This window comes from Epinephelus moara, chromosome 2, assembly GCF_006386435.1.
Source record: "Epinephelus moara isolate mb chromosome 2, YSFRI_EMoa_1.0, whole genome shotgun sequence".
Taxonomy (NCBI): domain Eukaryota; kingdom Metazoa; phylum Chordata; class Actinopteri; order Perciformes; family Serranidae; genus Epinephelus; species Epinephelus moara.
In genome coordinates, this window is record NC_065507.1 from 17,074,721 (window position 1) to 17,095,160 (window position 20,440).

At 42.9% G+C, this 20,440-nt stretch overlaps 2 protein-coding genes across 3 annotated transcripts in view; both read left to right on the forward strand.

The window, feature by feature from the left end:
- The window catches only part of LOC126409028 (rho guanine nucleotide exchange factor 17-like), an 83,763-nt gene extending 71,977 nt beyond the window's left edge, over positions 1-11,786 (forward strand). Inside the window, exons 4-25 of one of the 2 annotated variants that reach the window (XR_007571992.1) lie at positions 11-127; positions 1,119-1,211; positions 1,321-1,497; positions 1,653-1,703; positions 1,888-1,997; positions 2,195-2,280; positions 3,267-3,385; positions 3,572-3,779; positions 3,982-4,055; positions 4,177-4,260; positions 4,375-4,478; positions 4,564-4,679; positions 4,841-4,960; positions 5,049-5,316; positions 5,523-5,609; positions 5,864-5,931; positions 6,172-6,320; positions 6,412-6,586; positions 6,721-6,816; positions 7,052-7,234; positions 7,335-10,971; positions 11,036-11,786. Coding sequence is in view for 1 of the 2 variants with exons in the window: in XM_050074898.1 (XP_049930855.1) it covers positions 11-127; positions 1,119-1,211; positions 1,321-1,497; positions 1,653-1,703; positions 1,888-1,997; positions 2,195-2,280; positions 3,267-3,385; positions 3,572-3,779; positions 3,982-4,055; positions 4,177-4,260; positions 4,375-4,478; positions 4,564-4,679; positions 4,841-4,960; positions 5,049-5,316; positions 5,523-5,609; positions 5,864-5,931; positions 6,172-6,320; positions 6,412-6,586; positions 6,721-6,816; positions 7,052-7,234; positions 7,335-7,543 (2,694 nt within the window). In the remaining variant the exon portion in view is untranslated. Of the gene's footprint in view, positions 1-10; positions 128-1,118; positions 1,212-1,320; positions 1,498-1,652; positions 1,704-1,887; positions 1,998-2,194; positions 2,281-3,266; positions 3,386-3,571; positions 3,780-3,981; positions 4,056-4,176; positions 4,261-4,374; positions 4,479-4,563; positions 4,680-4,840; positions 4,961-5,048; positions 5,317-5,522; positions 5,610-5,863; positions 5,932-6,171; positions 6,321-6,411; positions 6,587-6,720; positions 6,817-7,051; positions 7,235-7,334 lie in introns of both variants that reach the window. The other variant, XM_050074898.1, reaches the window with a different exon arrangement.
- Positions 11,787-16,561: 4,775 nt separating this feature from the next.
- Positions 16,562-20,440, forward strand: part of relt (RELT TNF receptor) — a 33,889-nt gene continuing 30,010 nt past the window's right edge. The window contains exon 1 of the mRNA XM_050075145.1: positions 16,562-16,806. The gene's annotated coding sequence lies outside the window, so the exon portion shown is untranslated. The remainder of the gene's footprint in view (positions 16,807-20,440) is intronic.

Sequence of the window (20,440 nt, forward strand, 5' to 3'; positions counted from 1 at the left end):
TTTTCCCCAGTTCTCCAAAGAGGCTCTTGCTAATATGTATTCCGCGTACATCGACAACTTTCTCAACGCCAAAGATGCTGTGAGGATTGCCAAGGAGGCCAAGCCAGCGTTTCACAAGTTTCTGGAGGTGAGTGTTGGACTGAGTCACAGGATGTCCTGTTTTGTCTTAGCAGCTGCTCTTATGTGTTTCTTTGGAAAAGTAGAAACAGGTTGAGAAAAATGTCCCTAGTCTGGAGGAAAGAGCTTTTAGAGCCTGAACAGTACTTTGTCAATGTAAGGTTTGTGTATATGTTAATGTGCGTGTGTGCTTCCTGTCTTGTTCCTGCTGTTTGTCCATGCCGGTATTCCCGTGAGGTTTTTGTACTTGAAAGAGACACTTGATTGTTCTTGCCCTACAGCTACAGGACTTCAGGATACAGTTGATGAATTGAGAGTTGTGTGTTAAGTCATGATTGTTTCTAAAAAGATTTAACACTCTTGATCAAAGTGGATAGCATCTACCTGTCATTAAAATTCAGGCTTAAAATTCTAATATTCTCATTTCTATATCAGATTGTTGTGAGGGATTGTTGTCTACTCAGGAGATCTGGAGGATCCAAAATGTTCTCACAATGCCAGAAACCACTGAAATTGATTTTCTCGCTCAGTAAATCTAGCCTCATCTCTCTGGTCACTCTTTTTGCTGGAACTGCAACTAAGGACAAATTATTGCCTGCGAAATCTTCTACAAACCATCTTTTTAAACCAATTCAACCAGTTAATCCGACTTACAAACCCAGAGGTATTTTAGCAATATGTCCTGTTAAATTTGGTAGACCACTCCGAAGCTGCGGTGTGCCGCCAGATATAAATGTATGGGGAAAACAGCACCAGTTGGCTGCACAAACAAGAGCTCTGATGCAAAAATGTAATCAGGCACCACAGAAACCTGTCATGTCCTCGTCCTATTCTCAGTTTTCAACCACTGAGAGCTTCATGCCAGACAGGGTTTTGACAGTGGAACCACTGCACCATCTTGTGGCGGAGTTGTGAAGTGCAACACTGAGCTTACTTTAGAGATAATGTTCTCACCCTCTCTTGCATCCATGCTTTGTCTCCATCTTCCTTCCCTCCTTCAGCAAAACATGCGTGAGAACAAGGAGAAGCAGGCTCTGGGTGATCTGATGATTAAACCGGTCCAGAGGATTCCTCGATATGAGCTGCTGGTGAAGGTGAATTATCTCAAAACGTTACTGCCAACTTTCTGTGTACTGCAAGTAGCTTCATCCTGTGTTTAGTCATGTAAAGGGAGATTAATTTAGTTGTGTTGTTTTGCTCAAGGACCTGCTCAAGCACACCCCAGAGGATCACCCGGACCACCCATACTTACTGGACGCCCAGAGGGACATCAAGAGATTGGCTGAGAAGATCAATAAGGGCCGTCGCTCCGCTGAGGAGGCAGAGAGGGAGACGAGGGTCATCCAAGAGATCGAGGCACACATAGAAGGAGTTGAACATGTGAGATATACTTTATACTGTGAAGATATACCTCTGTTTATAGCTGACGTTTGCCTTTTTAACTTAAGGGCTGCTTTCGTTGTAGATTATTCAAGAGTTATAGTTATGGTATGAAGTGATGATCACATCTCTCTGCATATGTGTGTTTATGTTAGATTCTGAACCCCCAGAGGAAGTTCTTGAGACAGGAAATGGTCATGGAGGCGGTAAGAAGTACTTTTTGATATGACAAATGTTTGTAGCATAGCAAGGTATGTAAAATATGTAAACGTAATAGATATGATTTAAGCAAACCCTTATATGAATATAGTTATGTATTTAAACTTTTATGGTTATATGGATGACCCAGAGACTTTCTGAGCTCTTCCTCTCTCCTTTCTCTCTCTGCAGAAGACAGTTGGTGGAAAGAAAGACCGTTCTCTCTTCCTCTTCAGTGATCTGATCATCTGCACCACTCTCAAGAGGAAGTCTGGCTCGTTAAGACGCAGCTCCATGAGCCTGTGAGCGACACACACACACACACACACACACACACACACACACACACACACACACACACACACACACACACACTAAGATAGTTTCCAAACTGCACTGCCCCCTGGTGTTTTCAGGCTGTGTTTTCTACAATGCTTGACAAAACTCTCCATCACTTCTCTCTTTTGCCACCCTTTTTCTGCTCCTCTCTCCCTCTCAGATACTCTGCTGCGAGTGTGATTGATACTTCCAGTAAATATAAGTTCCTGTGGAAGCTTCCCCTGGAGGAGGTGGAGGTTGTGAAAAGTAAGGCTCCATCTTTAGATCACACACTGCTGCTGGTGGCAGGAAACACACAGGCAACTGACATCCTGTGGTTTTAAGTTTTGCTAGAGATGAATGAGGCTCATGACTGTGTAATCCTGTGAATCACTAGCGGCAAAACGACATGTCTTATCAATTTATGTCTGCAAAAACAAAGAATAAAGACACATTTTGAGATAAAGCTGTCCTCTTAAAATGTTACCTATCAGGCAGCCACACTTTTGCCTGATTCATCAATATTGAAGTGAGATATTACAGTTTTTATGCCTCCATTTCGGTGATAGTCATGGACAGAGGCATTATGCTTACAGTTTGTGCGTCCGTCGGTATGTCCCATTCATGAACACAATACCTCAAGAGCACCTTAAGGAATTTGACACAAACGTTCATGTCGATTTAGCAATGAACTGATTTCATTTCGGTGGTCAAAGGTCAGGGTCACTGTGACCTCATCTGTCTCATTCTTGTGAAAGCAGTATCTTAAAAATTCCTTGAGGGATTTTCTCTAAATTTGGCACTAACGTCCATTCAGACTCACCTATAAAATCAATAGATTTTAGTGGTTAAAGGTCAAGGTAACTGTGACCTTACATCCATTTCATTCTTATGAATGTGAAATCTCAGGAACACCTCAAGGAAATTTCCTTAATTTTGGCACAAACCTCCACTTGGACTTGAATTGATTAGAATTTGATGGTCAAACATCACTGTGACCTCACAGAACTTGTTTTTGGCCATAACTCAAGAATCCATTTGCCAATAATGTCAAGATTTCACACAAAAACTAATAGAATTCAATGATGAAGTGATGACATTTATATCCATCATCAGCTGTCATGGCTGCATGGATGTAAACTGTAGCTACAACTTGACTGGTTTGCAGAGGCATATAAGGGCAAAGCAGTAATTCTAGTTTCTTGTGATGCAGTTTAGTTTATAAATGCTTTAATTGAAAACATTTGCTTCAGGCTCCACTCAGGCAACAAACAAAGAGAGCATCCAAAAGATGATCAGTCGATTAGACGAGGATCTCAGCACTCTGGGTCAGATCAGCAAACTCTCTGAGACCCTCAGCTTCCCACACCAGGTAATGTGCACCAGCACACACACATGCAAAAAGCAGCCACATGTTTAACTGCACTGTCATGTCTTGTTTTGTCTTCACCCTCCCTCCTCCTCTCTTTCTATCTGTCTTTGTTTAATATTACTGTCTACGATGTGTTAAAACATCTAATGAATTTGGTCTTTCTCTTGTTGTTTCCGCCTCTCTCAGTCCCTCGATGAGGTAATAAAGGATCTAATGGCGTCGGTGCACAGGGAGCTGTCAGAGAAGCAGTCTCTGGCCTTCAGTATGACCTTTCTTCCCACAAAGCTGGAGTTCACCACCGCCTCCGCAGAGAGCAGCTTCGTCTTTGAGTTTACCTCCCCCGACACTCGCTCCAACTTTGAACAGGCCTTTGAAGACGCCAAGAAGAAGCTGGGTCAGTGAAAAAGCTAAACGTTATTTACTGCACTGTAGCTTGTTAGATACAGTTTTCTCAGACTTCTTCAGACAAAAATGTGTTTAAATAATTAGAATTTAGATAGGAGTGTTATATTATCGTTAATGATTGTGACTAGGATTCATTAGCCCTAGAGCTACTTTATTTCAGTGGCTCTAATTGTCAGTGTCATTGTGTTTAGCAATGAATAAGGACCAGTGGGACCCAGAGTTTCTGAAGGCCATTCCTATAATGAAGACACGAAGCGGAATGCAGGTGGGAGCAGCAGCGAATAATTAACGTATAATCTGTGTGTATATAGATGATTTATGTAGACAGGCACTCTTTACAGATGTACAAAAGTCATGTCCATTCATTCATTATTGTTTGTCTCCAGTTTTCGTGTGCCTCTCCCAGCCACAGCTGTCCTGACAGTGGCTGTGAGGTGTGGGTGTGTAACAGCGATGGATACGTGGGGCAGGTGAGGATTTATGAACCAATCAGCAGAGGCAATCACTTTATTCCACATGCTTTCTGGGGGAGAATAATTGACTTGTAGTTTGACTAATGCGATGATGATGTTTTCTCTCTCCAGGTGTGTCTGTTGAACATCAAGGATGAGCCCACAGTTGAGGCCTGTATTGCTGTCTGCTCAGCAAGGATCATATGTATTGCTGCGGTGCCAGGACTGAAGGGAAGGTCAGTACCACCACCAGCACGCCCCCCACCTAGACACATTTTTCATTTATATTCTGCACCATTAACAAATCTCTTCACCTCAAAGGGAGCGTGGATCAGAGCCCACCCTGGCCACTTCCACTGGAGCACCTGGTCACACGCAGCAGCAGCTCCATATATCCATCTCTCATTCATCTCTGGAGCTGACGGAGCAGCCAACAGGTTGGTCCATGAAGATTTTACAGCACGTCAAGCAGCAACAGCTCGTGTTAACTGTCAGCTGCTATAGTACAATCCTTTGTTATCCTAATTTTATGAACTGCACGTACTTGTATTCTGTTTGTACTGCAGTTTTCTGTTATATTTTCACTGATTGTTTCCAGGACCAGGAGCAGAGCTTGTTCCATTTGACAGCGATGACACTGATGATGAGGATTCACCCAGCCCTTCCTCCACTCTACAGAGTCAGGCCAGTCACTCCACCATATCATCCAGCTATGGCAGTGAGTAAAACAACACTCCAGTCACACACACACTTCCTGTATACACTCTATATACTTATACTCTCTCTCATGTACACCCCCTCTGAAGATGACGAGGGTCCAGGCTCCAAGGACATGGCTACAGAGACCACCAGCAGTGAGGAGGAGCAGGAGTTCCCGGTAGCGAGTTCCTACGGAGCTCCGGGGATGCTAGGAGTTGGCGGCGGAAGTCGTGCCCACACAGAGAGCCCCATGGATGGCCGCGCCATGCGCCGCTCCTCCCGGGGCTCGTTTACCAGGGCGAGCCTGGAGGACCTGCTTAGCATTGACCCAGAGGCCTACCAGAGCTCAGTGTGGCTGGGTACAGAGGATGGATGGTGGGTGATGGGCACACACACACACACACACACACACACACACACACAGGCAGACACCTTCAGTACAAATAAAAACTTGGACAAAACAACAATCCTTCTCACAAATGAACAATTTGTTTTTCTGTTTTTCCATAGAAATAGCTTCCGTGCTTGTTGGTGCACTGATTTAATCACCTAATCTCCTGTATTGCTTCTGTTTCTGTCAGCATCCACGTGTACCAGTCCTCGGACAACATCCGTAACCGTAAGAACAGCATGAAGATGCAACACTCAGCTTCCATCCTCTGTATACTGTGAGTTTATTTCTTTTCCATGGCTTTGCCTTTGAAATGAAAAATGATACTGTAATTTATGCTGTATGAGACAATTAGAAATGATGAGTGATAGAGACGGGATGGAAAGCCATTTGATGCAGCTGGGTTTAAATGCACTGTCAGGTTTGTCTCCTGTAGGTCTCCGTCTCAACTTTCCTGTTTCTGCTACATGTATATTTTCATGTCGAGCGTAATTTTCTTGGAAATCCCTGCTTTTCTTCTTCTTCATTCAGGTATTTGGACAACAAAGTGTTTGTGTCCTTGGCCAATGGAGAGGTGATTGTTTACCAGAGAGAAGCAGGTAAGAGGCATGTGAAGTGAATTGGGTTGTTTATGGCTCCTTCTGATTTAGTTTCTGTGGTAGCTGAAGCTTTTTTCTTTCTGCACTGCAACATTTTGATCAATGTGCTCCACACAGCCATGCTAGTCTGCACCCATTGAGAGTGCTGAAATGATGTTACCTGTTTCAAAAATGATCCTGCCGTTTCCACACATGACTTAAACATTAAACATACAACACCCCCTTAATCTCAATCTGCAGGTAGTTTCTGGGACCCTCAGTCTTCTCAGACGTTAGTTTTGGGCACACCCAGTAGCCCTGTCACCAAAATGGTTCCTGTGGGAGGAAAGCTTTGGTGCGGCTCACAGAACAGAGTCCTTATTATCAACACAGCTACACTGGTACAAGAGGTAAGTGGATGGATGTATATATGTACAGGTGAATAAATGATGTGGCAGACAGATCAGGCGTTTTATGTGAAACCTCTTCTCTCCCTCTCAGCACTGGTTCCAGGTGGGCACAGACAGCAGTCGGTGCGTGACTTGCATGGTGGCGTACGGTCAGGGTGTGTGGTTGGCGTTGCAGGGCAGTGCGCAGGTTAAACTGTATCACGCTCAGACCTTAGAGAGCCTGACAGAGGTGGATGTGGCGCCTGCTGTGCATAAGATGCTTGCAGGTAAATACACAGAAGATTTATGATCAGAAACAGGTTTTTAGAGTGACATAAATGTGTATGCATATTATTTTATACTGGGCGGCAGCTCATATGCAGGAATTTTTTATTTCAATACCCTCTTTTTTTCCATTCAGGTGCAGATGCGATCATCAGACAGCACAAGGCTGCCTGTTTGAGAATCACGGCATTGCTGGCGTGTAAGGATCTGCTGTGGATCGGCACCAGTGCAGGTAAAACACACTTTTTAGCCAAAGTCTAAAAATACCTGACAGTTAAACTGAATTACAATTTTTATTTCTCTTAATTATTACTTGAGAATTCGCAGTTCAAATGTTTGGGAACAAAGTCAGATGCTAGACGTAATATTTAGTGTTTTTTTCAGTGGTAGAATTTTGGAATTTTACATCAATCATTATTCGTCAGATTAAAAAACAAAGCACATTTTAAGATGGTGTTCTTCTTCAGGGGTGGTCCTTACACTGGTGATCCCAGCGGTGAGCTCAGGAACTAGTGCTGGGACACTAAAATCTCCCCTGGTGCCAATGGGCTCGGCTCACGGACATACGGGCCACGTTCGGTTCCTGACATCAATCGAGCTACCGGAAGGGTTCGACATGAACTTCCCTCCTATGACAGCTGACTCCACAGGTAGTTTGAAGGGTGTTTTTTGTGTAGCTTTGTCCACATCCGCAGCAGAAAAACTTTCACTTTCACTGCCCTCTTTTGACTTTTAATCCCTACCTTCTAGGCAACCAGTCCCAGAGCGGCAGCACAGTTGACAAGAACCTCCAAAGGCGTGACTCCGCGCGTCGCAGAGCCTCTGCCCACATCCCCTCTAAAACCAACCATCTAGTCATTTCCGGCGGCGACGGCTATGAAGACTTCAGACTGACCAATAGCAGTGAAACAGTCGGACGGGATGACAGTACCAACCATCTTTTGCTTTGGAAGGTCTGAGACAATCGACCCCGATTTGAATAACCTGCCCTAACCTCCCTCTAGCTGAGAACAGCGCACAAGCTCCTGACCCCCCGCCCCCCCCATTGGACTCCTCACTTTTTGGTGTTGTTTTGGTCTTCTGCTCAGTCCACCAGTCTCTATGTGCATAATATGGCTGTCGACTTCCTCCTGGGCTTACTAATGAATATGATCACTTCAAAGACAGTTTTCTTGTGTTAATGTTTCTGATGGTGTGCGTTGTTCCTCACTGAGTGCTGTCCGTGCGTGTGTATTTTCGTTTTTTCGGCATCTGCGAGTATTGTCTAGAAAAGCCTCTTTAAACTCGAGTCTTTATTGAAGGAGACAGAAGAGGACGGAGAAGGGGAAATTAAGCTTTCATACATGGATGAATGCTTAGATTGATGAGTGAAGGAGTGAAAGACAGAAGAGGACTTGGACTCTGTCGTTGCACAGGATCTTGAAAAGAGGACATTCAAGTCAAGCATGTACTTTGACATTTTCTCTGTTTTTCTGGACTCGGACATCAACCCTTTACTCCATCGTCACTTCATCTTAGCCTGAACTGCAGACAAAATGCCTCCTGGTGGTCAGAGGTAAATGTCATGTAAGAATATATGAATGGAAACTACGTAAAAAGTACCACCACAGACTGTAGTTTGATGGATATTCTGAATTTGCGCTCATTTCCGCAGCTAGAAGAGAGGTTCTGTTGACGTCTGTGAGCTTTTAAAGGAGTGAAAGACAAAGGTATCCTTGTCGTCTGGACAGCCGGGTTGTAATAAATCCACTCCACGATCATTGCTTCTAGATGAGAGACTGCTAAAATCATCTTTTCTCCTGCAGAGAGAAAGTGAATAGCATTAAAGTGCAATATGTGGCAAGGGTATCTAACAAGACACATGCACACAGTCACACACATTAATGCACAGCCTTCACTCACTGAATCGTTAGACATTTGTGAAAAACATAAATGCATGTTTTCCGCAGATAATCACTTTGTATCTGATTTTTCTTATTTAATTTTTGCCGTCAGTTTAAGATGACATGAACATAGATGATGCCCGCTACTGGAGTAGAGAAAGAAGTGCATTGGAGACATTCCTCCTTGACGTGACTATGCCAAAGCCTTGTATGTGTTAGACATTACGGGATCTGAAAAGATTTCCTTTGCCATGAACTGTCAGTTTGTTTAGCGGAAATCAGGAGCCGATGTTAACTGACTTCCACGATGCCAGGCTGTGGTAGCAGATAATGATAGTTATGTACAGTATTTATGGTTTTGATTTTAGCGCCTTCTTTTACAGCACTTAATTTATAGAAGATGTAGCTTTCACATTTTTGTTTTTGAGTTGAAGAACAAAGAGGCCCTGGCTTGATTAGCAGAAGAGATAAAGGGGAATAGTTTGGTCCGGGCAGATTGAGATACACAGCAGGGGTGTAACGACACAGTCCACTTGTGGTGTGGTACGATACACAATACAGGGTTCTTGTTTCAGGGCTGTATGATTACATAAATTTGGAGAAATAAATCCAGAAAGGTGAAGGTCTTGGCAAAACATCTCCACTCATCTATCAGCCAAAAGATGCAGACTGCAAAACAATCCCAAAATTCCCTTTACATCGTCCCTGAACGCAGCTCAGAGAATCACCCTGTCACCTGTTTGTGTGGCGAATGCAAAGATTTGCCTAATATTTGAATTTTTTGGGGGGTATAGTGGCATTCTGTGTCACAGGAAATACAGCGCCAACATGTATTGTTACACCCCTAATGCTTAAACACTGATTCAACTATTGATGGTTGGAGAAGAAGATGCATGTGGTTTGTCTGTGAGACGAAAGAGTACCCAAGATACAAAGTAGGTCAGAAGGACAAATGCTGAGCACCTGCACGTGCCTTCAGAAGGCTAAAAGTTAAGCCATTTAACACACACATACACACACAGCGTAAAAAGTCAGCTTTCCCTGGCACAATGGCAGATGTCTGAGAGAAGTCAAGGGTAACACTGACTTGCCCTTGCACACACTCACACGTTAGCCTCAGGCTTTGGGGGTTAAGCAGCGATTGTCTTTGATCCTTCCAAGCCCAGAAAACCCCACTGCACTTTGCCAGCCATCTGGGCCCTTCACGTCAGCTTTCACCGCAACTCACCGAACACACTCACATTAGGTTAACTCTTCCACTGCGAGAGAAGCTAACGGCTAAGAGGATTAGTGGTTATTGTGATAGCTGCTAACTAGCTAGTGAGCTTGTTGCCTCTGTAAGTGTGAAGGCCTGTGTGTGTGTGTGTGTGTGTGTGTGTGTGTGTGCGTGTGTGTGTGTGTGTGTGTGTGTGTGTGTGTGTGCTCTCTTAAATAGAATAAAAAGGAGCTTGTTTGTGATTTCCACCCCACAGTTGAGGCAAAGTTACAGCTAGCTTGCGTTAGCATGTGGAGAATACAGCAGAGGAATGTTAGCAAACGTTACAGGACTAATTCCACATTTCGTGAATTGCGTTTATTCAGCATTTTGTCAAAAGTTAGGTGAAAAGACTGACACCACTGTTATGTCTGTATGAAACTACAGCCAGTAGCCAGTTAGCTTAGCTTAGCATAAAGCCTGGAAACAAGGGGAAACAGGTAACCTGGTTCTAAAGGTACAGAAAAATGTCCCTAAATGCCACAAAGCCAGCGGTCCTCAACCTTTTTCGCTGTCACCAACCAACTTTCAGACCTCAGGGACCTCAATCTAAAAAGATTTTGGCTGTTAGACGTGATTATGACAAGAATTTTATGGCTGTCAACTATGGTGGAGTCACTCTTACGACTCTTACTCCATTGGGCCCACTTCTATAGTGAAATAAATAGTAAAAATTAAACTATTCCACTTTTTTCTGGTGAACCCTAGAACTCCTTCAAGGACTTCTGGGGGCCACTGCTTGTTTGTTTTACCTTTCTAGTTGTTTGCATTTTCCAGTCTTTGTGCTTAACTAAGCTAAGCTAAGCTAAGCTAACTGGCTGCTGGTTATAGTTCAATATTTACAATAGGCTACAGACGTGAGAGTAATGTCAATCCTCTCCTCTGGGCTAACTTTAAGCAAAGTGAATAAGAGTATTCGAGTGTTCAGTTTTTCCTTTAATGTCCTCTGATGTTATAGCAGCAAATATTATGTGTTTTTTATGTTCTGTATGATTCACAACAAAGTCGATTTTGTGTTCTCAGTGCCAACAGCTGCTATGTCACCCATGAAAATGCTGTATATCTATGCTGACTGTAGAGCAAAGGAGAGCTCCCTGCAGAATGGAGTTAGTGAAACAATGAAAAGTTTGATGTGTTTAGAGGAACATCTGTGTGCTTTCTCTGCTGGTACCAGCGCTCTTGGAGCAGCGTTTTTAAAACTGTGAGCTGGGCAGCCAAAAAAAAAAAGGTCACAGCCCCTCGATGGTGGGTCGCCACTTAGCCTACTATCCTGGGCTGAAACTGCTGCCGTGGTTGGAGTCAAGAGTTAGTAGATTGTATTTAAAATAAAAAAAATGCCTTAAGAGTAAACTTTTATGTTTCTTTGGTGGTACATTAGTATTAGCGACTGAGTAATCCTATTTTTAGCAGTATCATTTAGGCACACAAACACGCCGCCTCGTAGATATGAAGTAAAACTTGATGCTCAATTGACCAGGATTGAGAGAATGAAGCAGAACATTTACACTTATTTTTCACCATCACTTCAAACTCATCCTATCGTCACTGTAACTCTCAGCAAACTTGTAAGTAACCTCCTGATGCCCGTATGTGAAAGAAGTCTTTATTGTTGTAAATACTGGTATATATTGCCTTTTTTTTTCTGTAAATAGTGCACCCACGGTCCTCAATTGTTGATATGAATCTAATGGCATATTTTTATATATTTGTGTAAGGTTTGTTTTTGTTTGTATTTTTCCCCCCCTCCACCTCTCTGGCATGCGCTGTCAGTGACGTTTAAATTATAACTGTCTTAGATCTTTCGTAAAGAAGACGAGATGAGAAATGATGGGAAATGACGAGTGTTGGCATTGATGTTTTCACTGGTAGCGACGCTAGCTCCGTTTGCCTTGTTACAATCGGACGTCTACAGGAAGGAAAACAACCTGGTCGCAACTTTGTGTATCTCTGGCTCTGGTTTCAGTTGTCATGGTTACAGTCTATCAGAGTTACTTCCTGTATGTAGCTGTTCTCGTTATGTCACTGTGGGTTCCTCTTTGTAATTAAATCAGTTCACTGGTGCCAGTTTGTGCCTGTTTTTTATTTAACCGGTGACTTATTTAAATGATTTTATTTGCTGAGTAACTCAACATAACAGAAACATAGATAAGGTGTCAAAGTATACATGCCATACAATAGCACTGGTAACCTATTTGGGTTTCTGAAAACTGGGCTGAAGGCTGTTATCTGGGATTCTGAAACCAGGTTATGATGTTTACATGCACAAAACATATCCTGGATACTCCGGAAAAGAGATTACGAAGTGGTCCAGCCAAGATTTCTCTGTAGTCATTAGTTCAAGGTCCACACAGTTTAATAAATTTGACATCATACTTGTGTTTGGCCATGTTGTTGAGCTGGTTTGCTGTCTCTGTCAAGTGGCTGTCGGTTAGTTGCTCACTTTCCAACAGGAAACGGTACTTCAAAATAGAAATTATGTGCCGTAAATTCACTGTACTTCAAAACAAGGTGTGTTTTTTACAAACTGCATGTGGGTAACCTGGAGAATTAACTTCCCCAAAACACCTTCATAACCAGAATACTATTGTGTCAATCAATCAGACAATCAACAGAAAATGGATCAGCAACAATTTTGATAATTTGTTTAGTTAATTATAAAAGTTTCTAAGCAAAATAATGAGAAAAAAAAGTTGTTCCAGCTTCTTAAATGCTCAGATTGGCTGCTTTGTGTTAATGACCAAAAACTGAAAAACTCTTGGTTTCAGTCTGAGTAGACAAGCAAATTGCAACATCACCTTGGACTCTTGGTATTTCTCATAAGTTTCAGAATGACAGGTTAGCTGAGTAGAGGCCATCTAATAAAGATGTTTCTCTTCTTTCTTTCGTTAGCTAGAGTTTCCTTATCTTATGTTTTGAAACAACGTGACATCCAAAGATGTATGGCTAGAATGAACTTGTTACCTCTTTGTCTCAAGTGGCGCCCCCAGAACGTTTTCATGGGAGTGATCAAATGGGGCTGCATAAAATCTTGGAGGGTGGCACACCAAAAGCAAAAGCTGTAACTGACTTTCAAGAGTGTATTGGCTAGTTGAAGACTGTCAATATGGAGAGTTAGGGAATTACATGCTGATACATTTAGGTCAGTGGTTCCCAACTGATGGGTCAGTGGTCCAAAAGTGGACGAGACAGTGAATTTCCAGCACAAGCTTTTATTTTGAGGTGCTGTTTCGTGCTGTACAGTGAGTGAATAACCGACAGCTACTTTACAGAGACAGCAAAGTAGCCCAACAACACGGCCAAATGCAAGGATTATTCAAGGATTATTATGTTGAGTATATTAAACTTTGTAGACCTTGAAGTAATAACAATGGACAAATCTGCCCCCCTGGCTGGACCAGTTTGGAACCACTGACTTAGGTTTATCATTTTTACAGTTAATGTCAGCCCACTCAAGTTTAGGGGAGACTCACGGGTGCCCATTGAACCCATTTTCATTCAGATATCATGGCGTGAATGTCTAAAAGGACTCCTTTGAAAATGGTTATGCTAGTTGTTGCCTCACCAATATTTAGCCTGATTTGGAGCGCTATTTAACCCACTTCTGAACAAGCTGTGCCAACATGGTTGGTATCAATGGATGCTTTAGGTTGTCTAGTTCAACAAGATACCACTTCCTTGGTAGGTAAAATGAGTGTGCCACAGCCTCTTGAAGACAGAAATATCGATCTCTAATTGTTTTCGCCACAGGAGGCCAGTGAGGAGACAGGCAATTGTCTCAGGGAATCCCCACTGCCACTGTTTATCTTGAACCATGATAGTTCCACTCTCTGTCTTTTACTGTAACAATAAATACATCGATAGCCTAGAAAATAAATAAGAGATAAAATCACCCCTCCTGCAGACATCGGCCCTCAACACAAAGTCACCACTGTGGTTTTTTACTGGCACACTTCAGTGTCACTCCACTGTTCCTTTTACTTTAACCCACTGACCCACAATGAAGTGTATTGTGATATGATAGCCCTGCAGTAAATAGAGGAAAACTACATGAATGCAGGCCATTCAGGGCACACACAAATACAAATGATGCCCCTTCCCCCCTCATGAACACACACACGTCGCATCCCCACACACAGTATTCAAATTAGGCATTAAACAGTGAAGATCTGTGTGATGAATGAAAGACAGTAAAGACAGCAGCACAGAGATTCAGTTGTGTCATCAGAATGACTGACTGAAATTGTGAGTCATTGAATCACACTGATTCACTGGCTCATCCCAGCGGAAGAATGTGGGCCGGTGGAAATCTCCTTCATTCACTGATATCAGATCTTACAATAATATGTGTGTGTGTTTCGAAAAGCTCATTTTTTTAGTCTTGCATAGTGCTGAAAGTGTCAGACAGGAGTCACTCCTCAGACTCATGCTTTTGTCAGCTGCTTTAAAGGTCCCTGATTGTAAGAATGAACATGTCTGCACATCTTATCTGCATTAACCTGATATGGGAGCACTGGGACATATTGTACAGCTAAACTTTAACATGTACATACACGTTAGCGATGACATGTACGGGTCCATAGACAAAATTAACTATCCACAGGACTGAAGTTGGATAAAATAATCTGCTGACTAGGCAGAGAGAAAATACACTCACCAGCCACTTTATTAGGTACACCTTACTAGTACCAGGTTGGACTCCATTTGCTTTCAGAGCTGCCTTAATTCTTCATTGCATAGATTCAACAAGGTGCTGGAAACATTCCTCAGAGATGTTGGTCCATATCGACATGATAGCATCACACAGTTGCTACAGATTTGTCGGCTGCACATCCATGATGTGAATCTCCCGTTCCACCACATCCCAAAGGTGCTCTATAGGATTGAGATCTGGTGACTGTGGAGGCCATTGGAGTACAGTGAACTCATTGTCATGTTCAAGAAACCAGTTTGAGATGATTTGAGCTTTGTGACATGGTGTGTTATCCTGCTGGAAGTAGCCATCAGAAGATGGGTACACTGTGGTCATAAAGGGATGGACACGGTCAGCAACAATACTCAGGTAGGCTGTGGTGTTTAAACCATGCTCAGTTGGTACTAAGGGGCCCAAAGTGTGCCAAGAAAATATCCCCCACACCATTACACCACCACCACCAGCCTGAACCGTTGATACAAGGCAGGATGGATCCATGCTTTCATGTTGTTTACACCAAATTCTGACCCTACCATCTGAATGTGGCAGCAGAAATCCAGACTCATCAGACCAGGCAACGTTTTTCCAATCTTCTATTGTCCAGTTTTGGTGAGCCTGTGTGAACTGTAGCCTCAGTTTCCTGTTGTTAGCTGACAGGAGTGGCACCTGGTGTGGTCTTCTGCTGCTGTAGCCCATCTGCTTCAAGGTTCAACATGTTGTTGGTTCAGAGATGGTCTTCTGCAGACCTTGGTTGTAACCAGTGGTTATTTGAGTTACTGTTGCCTTTCTGTCATCTTGAACCAGTCTGGCCATTCTCCTCTGACCTCTGGCATCAACAAGGCATTTTCACCCAGAGAACTGCTGCTCACTGGATATTTTGTCTTTTTTGGACCATCCTCCATAAACCCTAGAGATGGTTGTGTGTGAAAATCCCAGTAGATCGTCTGGCACCAACAACCATGCCATGTTCAGAGTCACCTAAATCACCTTTCTTCCCCATTCTGATGCTCGGTCTGAACTTCAGCAGGTCGTCTCTTGACCATGTCTACATGCCTTAAAAACGAGCAGTTGATCAGGTGTACCTAATAAAGTGGCTGGTGAGTGTCTAACACACACTTTCAGACATTTTGGCATGTCACAGTTAGAAAATCACAGTTGATAATAATGACATTAATTATGGCTGAAGTTCATTTAGCTGCTTGGGTTTTAGGGTCCTGCTGTTGTGCACACTGTCACACTGTCACTGGGACACTTCGTTAATGTCATTAGTAACACCTGGTACACTGTGGTACACTGTACATTCACTTCTGCCATTAACTGACAGGTGTTGAAGAACTGGGCACTGGTGTCGATACCACAGATATCTTTAATAAACTAAAATATTTCTCACTGTGCAAGAGGAGGAAATATTTCCACCCTTATACTTCAAAGAGTCTCTGGAGATTTTGGAGATTCATTCAAAACAGAGGTAAGTTTTATTTCTTGGACAGATCTGTGATTGGTTGTCAGCTCATGTAGACCAAAGGAACAGCCAACACAACTGTTTCTCTTGAATGAGAGACGAAGATGAAAATAGAATTAGGAAATGAAATAATAACAAAGGGGAAATGGTATTGTGCAATAAAAACAGAGTTTGGGAAAGGGATGATTTAAAATAAAAACTGCTGCAAGTAAGTAAAATTGCCCAGCAATGAAATATGCAGGATAAAATACTGAGTGTAAATGTTGTGGCTGATGATTTTAAACTGTGTGTTTATTTAAATATTTATCTATATTCATATGGTCTTCACACAACAAAGGGTGTGCTGTAAAGCCATCTCAAACAAATTGTGACTTGTGATATTGGGCTGTATAACCTAAATAAACCTAAATTGAATTCTTTATTATTCATATTTTTTTTTAAATTTATTTTATACATTTTTTTTATCTCTGTTTTCGTTTATTTATTTAATTTTGAACGCTCTGGGTCCCCATACATTTAGTCCTTATATTGGCTCCCCATTATAAGCAGACCTAAAGCCATTACAGGCTTCAGCTGACAGGTTGTGAGCCTCCTGTCCCTGCTGGGAAAAGACAAAGACCGACAGAGGGGGTTTGCACACACACACACACACACACACACACACACACACACACACACACACACACTGACGGGAGTTTCAGCTTGCAGCGGTGACGCACTGTGAGCTCACTGAGCCAGCTCAGTGTTTATGTCTTTTTTTCACCCCACACACACACACAGAGGAGAGGAGCCAGAGAGAAGGGAAACCTCGCTTACCGGCTTTGCGGTTTTCATCCATTCCTTCTTTTAATTACACCTCCTGATTGAGTCCACTACATCTGATGATGCTCGTCTCTGAACACTGATTTCAACGCCTTATTTTCACCAAACCGGTAAGTCTGACAACTTTTTTTTGTTAGTAAGAGTCTGAATGGCTGCTGAAGCCGGTAGTTTAGTTGTGTCAGTCACTGCCGGCTCGTGTGGGGCTTTTCTCGCCGCAAAGCCTGTCCGACCGTCCTCACCACTTTTACGCACGGCGGTAATATGACATATTCATATGTTCTTATGAGTTTGTCTGGGACATTATGTGGCAAATGTTTATATCTACTTACTTGTGAACAAAGAGGTCCCTGCTTTTTGTTTTAATTGGAGTTCATACTCAAGACAGTAAATGTTTTAAATGACCAAATGGAATAAGTTGTGTGTGCCTGCGACATCCTTTATGGCTGTTTGATATATCTCATATCGCCTTACGCGCAGACACGATTTTGCCGTGATGTTGGATGACAATTTGCCAGCTTTTGTTTTACTGATTTTGTTCGGGTTAGTCTGCCACTGAATATCTTTAGTTCAGTTAATATTACAGACTTATAATTACTATGAGGACCACTGAGTTTCGTGCTGTCTAATAACAGAGTGGGAGCATGCTTGACGCACTGTCATGGGTACGTGATGACCTCACTGGTAGTATGATCCTCCTCCTGTCTTTTTAATGAAGTGAAACATCCAACTCCTGGCTCTACTTTGCTTTCATATTGTATTTATCTTTGTAATATTTTATGATATGGAGACACAACAAGTACAGTTGACCAGTTTAGTCAAGTTAACTTGTGTTAAGCATAATGTAAATGCCAAAGCATGTTGCACTGAGTTTAACAGACAGATGAAACTCTAAAAATGTTGAATTATTACACTGTTTGCTCATCTGAACATGTGTCTGTGTGTCTGATCCCCATCACATATCACACCATACTGCTGTGGTTTTGGCAGGATGTTCTGCTGCGTAATGAGCACACTGTGCAATGAGGGCAAGCTCCCTATGCACACACACACACACACACACACACACACACTTACACAAGAGCCAAGATGAGACTGTCATTTTTGGCCGAGGCCGTCTATTGTCTGAGACCAAATTCCTGCACGCTTGTATCAATAAGAGGCTTTCTCTCTCACACACAGCTATACGCACACACTTCCACCAGAAGAGGGCCACGTACAGCTTCACTGGCTCATCTCTGGTGTTATTACGATGCAGGCGTTTTAAGGAAGGATTTGACAGGATTTGCAGAGTTTGTTCATGAGTACCGTCTTGTCACGGCACGTGCGAGCAAAGAATTCAACGGCACACAAAACATTTTAAATCACTGATACTGCCTGTTTTACAAGAAGACAGACTTCCTGTTTCCTGTTAGGTACTTTCACCCTCCTTGTGACAAATAACAGAGAACTGCATGCGTGTCTCAAGTTGAGCAGTGTGATTGGTGAGGGTGGAGGAAAATTAGGGGCTTCTCGTGGTTTGGCCAAAGCACATTTTATAACATGATATCACAAAAGTGGAATTGGAGGGGAGCAGAGAGTCCTCCCAAGTTCACACACACACTTAAAGAAGCATTTCACTGCTGGAAAGATGATCTTTCCACAGAACTGGGCTGCCTACAAAGTAGAAAGATGCAAATACTTTTGAAACTGGTGCTTCATGATCAGAGAAAACAGAAAAAGGGCTGTGGCATTTGCTTTTGCTCAAGAGGTATGAAACCTACAACTACCAGAATGAACTACACTGCACTGGACCAATAAACGCTCCCGCTGGTGGGTGACGTGAGCTTGTCTGTTTTGACACAGGAAACAATATGGCAGCCAGCTGGTATCAAATGATCTTGAATTACAGCTAAACAGTAACCTAAACTATGCCTCTGAAGACGTTTTAGGCATGAAATAAGCAAGACTGTAACAGAATCTTGGTTTATATTTAATCAGCACTGCCTGGTTTTACAGTTTGCTCTGCTTCTGTACTCTTTGTGTCTGTGATGGTGGGCATACGAAAATGCAGAAGTACAATCTGGGTTAGGGTTGCCCCGAAGGAGTTCAAGTGTCTCGAGTCTTGTTCACGAGTGAGGGTAGAATGGAGCATGAGATGGATGGTGGTGAAGAGAGCTGAGCCGGAAGGTGGATCATTCGATTTACTGGTCCATCTACCTCCCAACCTTCACCTATGGTCATGAGCTCTGGGTAGTGACCGAAAGAATGAGGTCACGGATACAAGCAACCTAAATATGTTTCCTCTGTGGGGTGGCTGGGCTCAGCCTTAGAGATAGGGTAAGGAGCTCGTAAGTTTAGAGGGAGCTCGGAGTAGAGCCGCTGCTCCTTCAGATTGAAAGGGGCCAGTTGAGGTAGTTTGGGCATCTGATCAGGATGCCTCCTGAGCGCCTCCTGTCAGAGGTGTTCCAGGCACGTCCCACTGGTAGGAGGCCCCAGGGCAGACCCAAAACATGCTGGAGGGATTACATACCTCATCTGGCCTGGGAACGTCTCGGGGTACCCCAGGAGGAGCTGGAAAGTGTTGTTGGGGAGAGGGACGTCTGCTGCCCGCACATCCTGGGTTTGGATAAGCGGTTGAAAATGGATGGATGGACAATCTGTTTAAGCAACAGCCCTAGAGTCAGCAAAAATCTGCCGGATGATGTGTTTGAGCTAAGAGATGTGCAAGGAGAACCTGGCTGATGGAAGGAAGTTATCGCAGTTCATTCACTTACACTGCCCACAGTGTTATGATACAAAGCAGTTTGAGAATTGGCAAAGAACCCTGCTGCTTTTACCGCTGTGTTTATGGCTGCCATCTGTTGGACCAGGTTTCTGTCAGGTTTTTTTTTTCTCCAAAGATCATAGTCTATTTTCTTCATACAACATCAAAACAGCACTGTGGTATCAAGTCACAAAATGATATTGGTCTTACTTGAAAACAACTACACAGGTCAGTTTGCAAGATTCCACAAATTTGGGAGGACAATAATGTGTCTGAGGCCTCTTTATATAATCCCGTGGATAATATTTTGACTATTATCATCACGCTTTAGAGATTTTTTTGTGTGTGTGACAGATGAAGTATTCCCCCAGCATGATTTTAACATGTTTTTAACCTGCTGTAAAATGCTTTGAACACATCCGTGTGTCTCTTAGCACACATTTCCTCCTATGGTAGCAGCAGATAGTTGTTTAAATTTAGTTTAAATTGCCATTGAAACACAGGAACACAGATGTATTATCATTTCAATGAGTGTATAAGGTCTAGTGTGCTGGACACTGTGGATGTGTGTCTTTTTGGCAGAAAGTCCCATTCTGTCCATCATATCGTGTGCTCAACTGATGTTACAGTTAACTGCACTGGGCTTTACATCTGTAATTATACCACACACACACACACACACACACACACAAATGCCTTAATTAGGAGGTGGTGCATGTAGCCGTAGATTATCCTGAGCCAAATTTAACCCCCATTTGACGCACTACCCCACCCAACATTTATTGTACCATGGATGTATTCGTCATTTTGGGAAGAAGCAGAGATGGCAGGAGAAGAAGAGGAAAAGAAATAAAGGTTGAAGTGTATTTGCTGCAGCTCGAAGCTGATAACAAACTTACATGTGGGGATTATCAGTGTAATTTAGCAGCCAGATGCTCAAACCCTGTTTGAGGATACTGTGTGCACATAGAGGTCAAAGACACAGCTAGGCTTTAATCAGG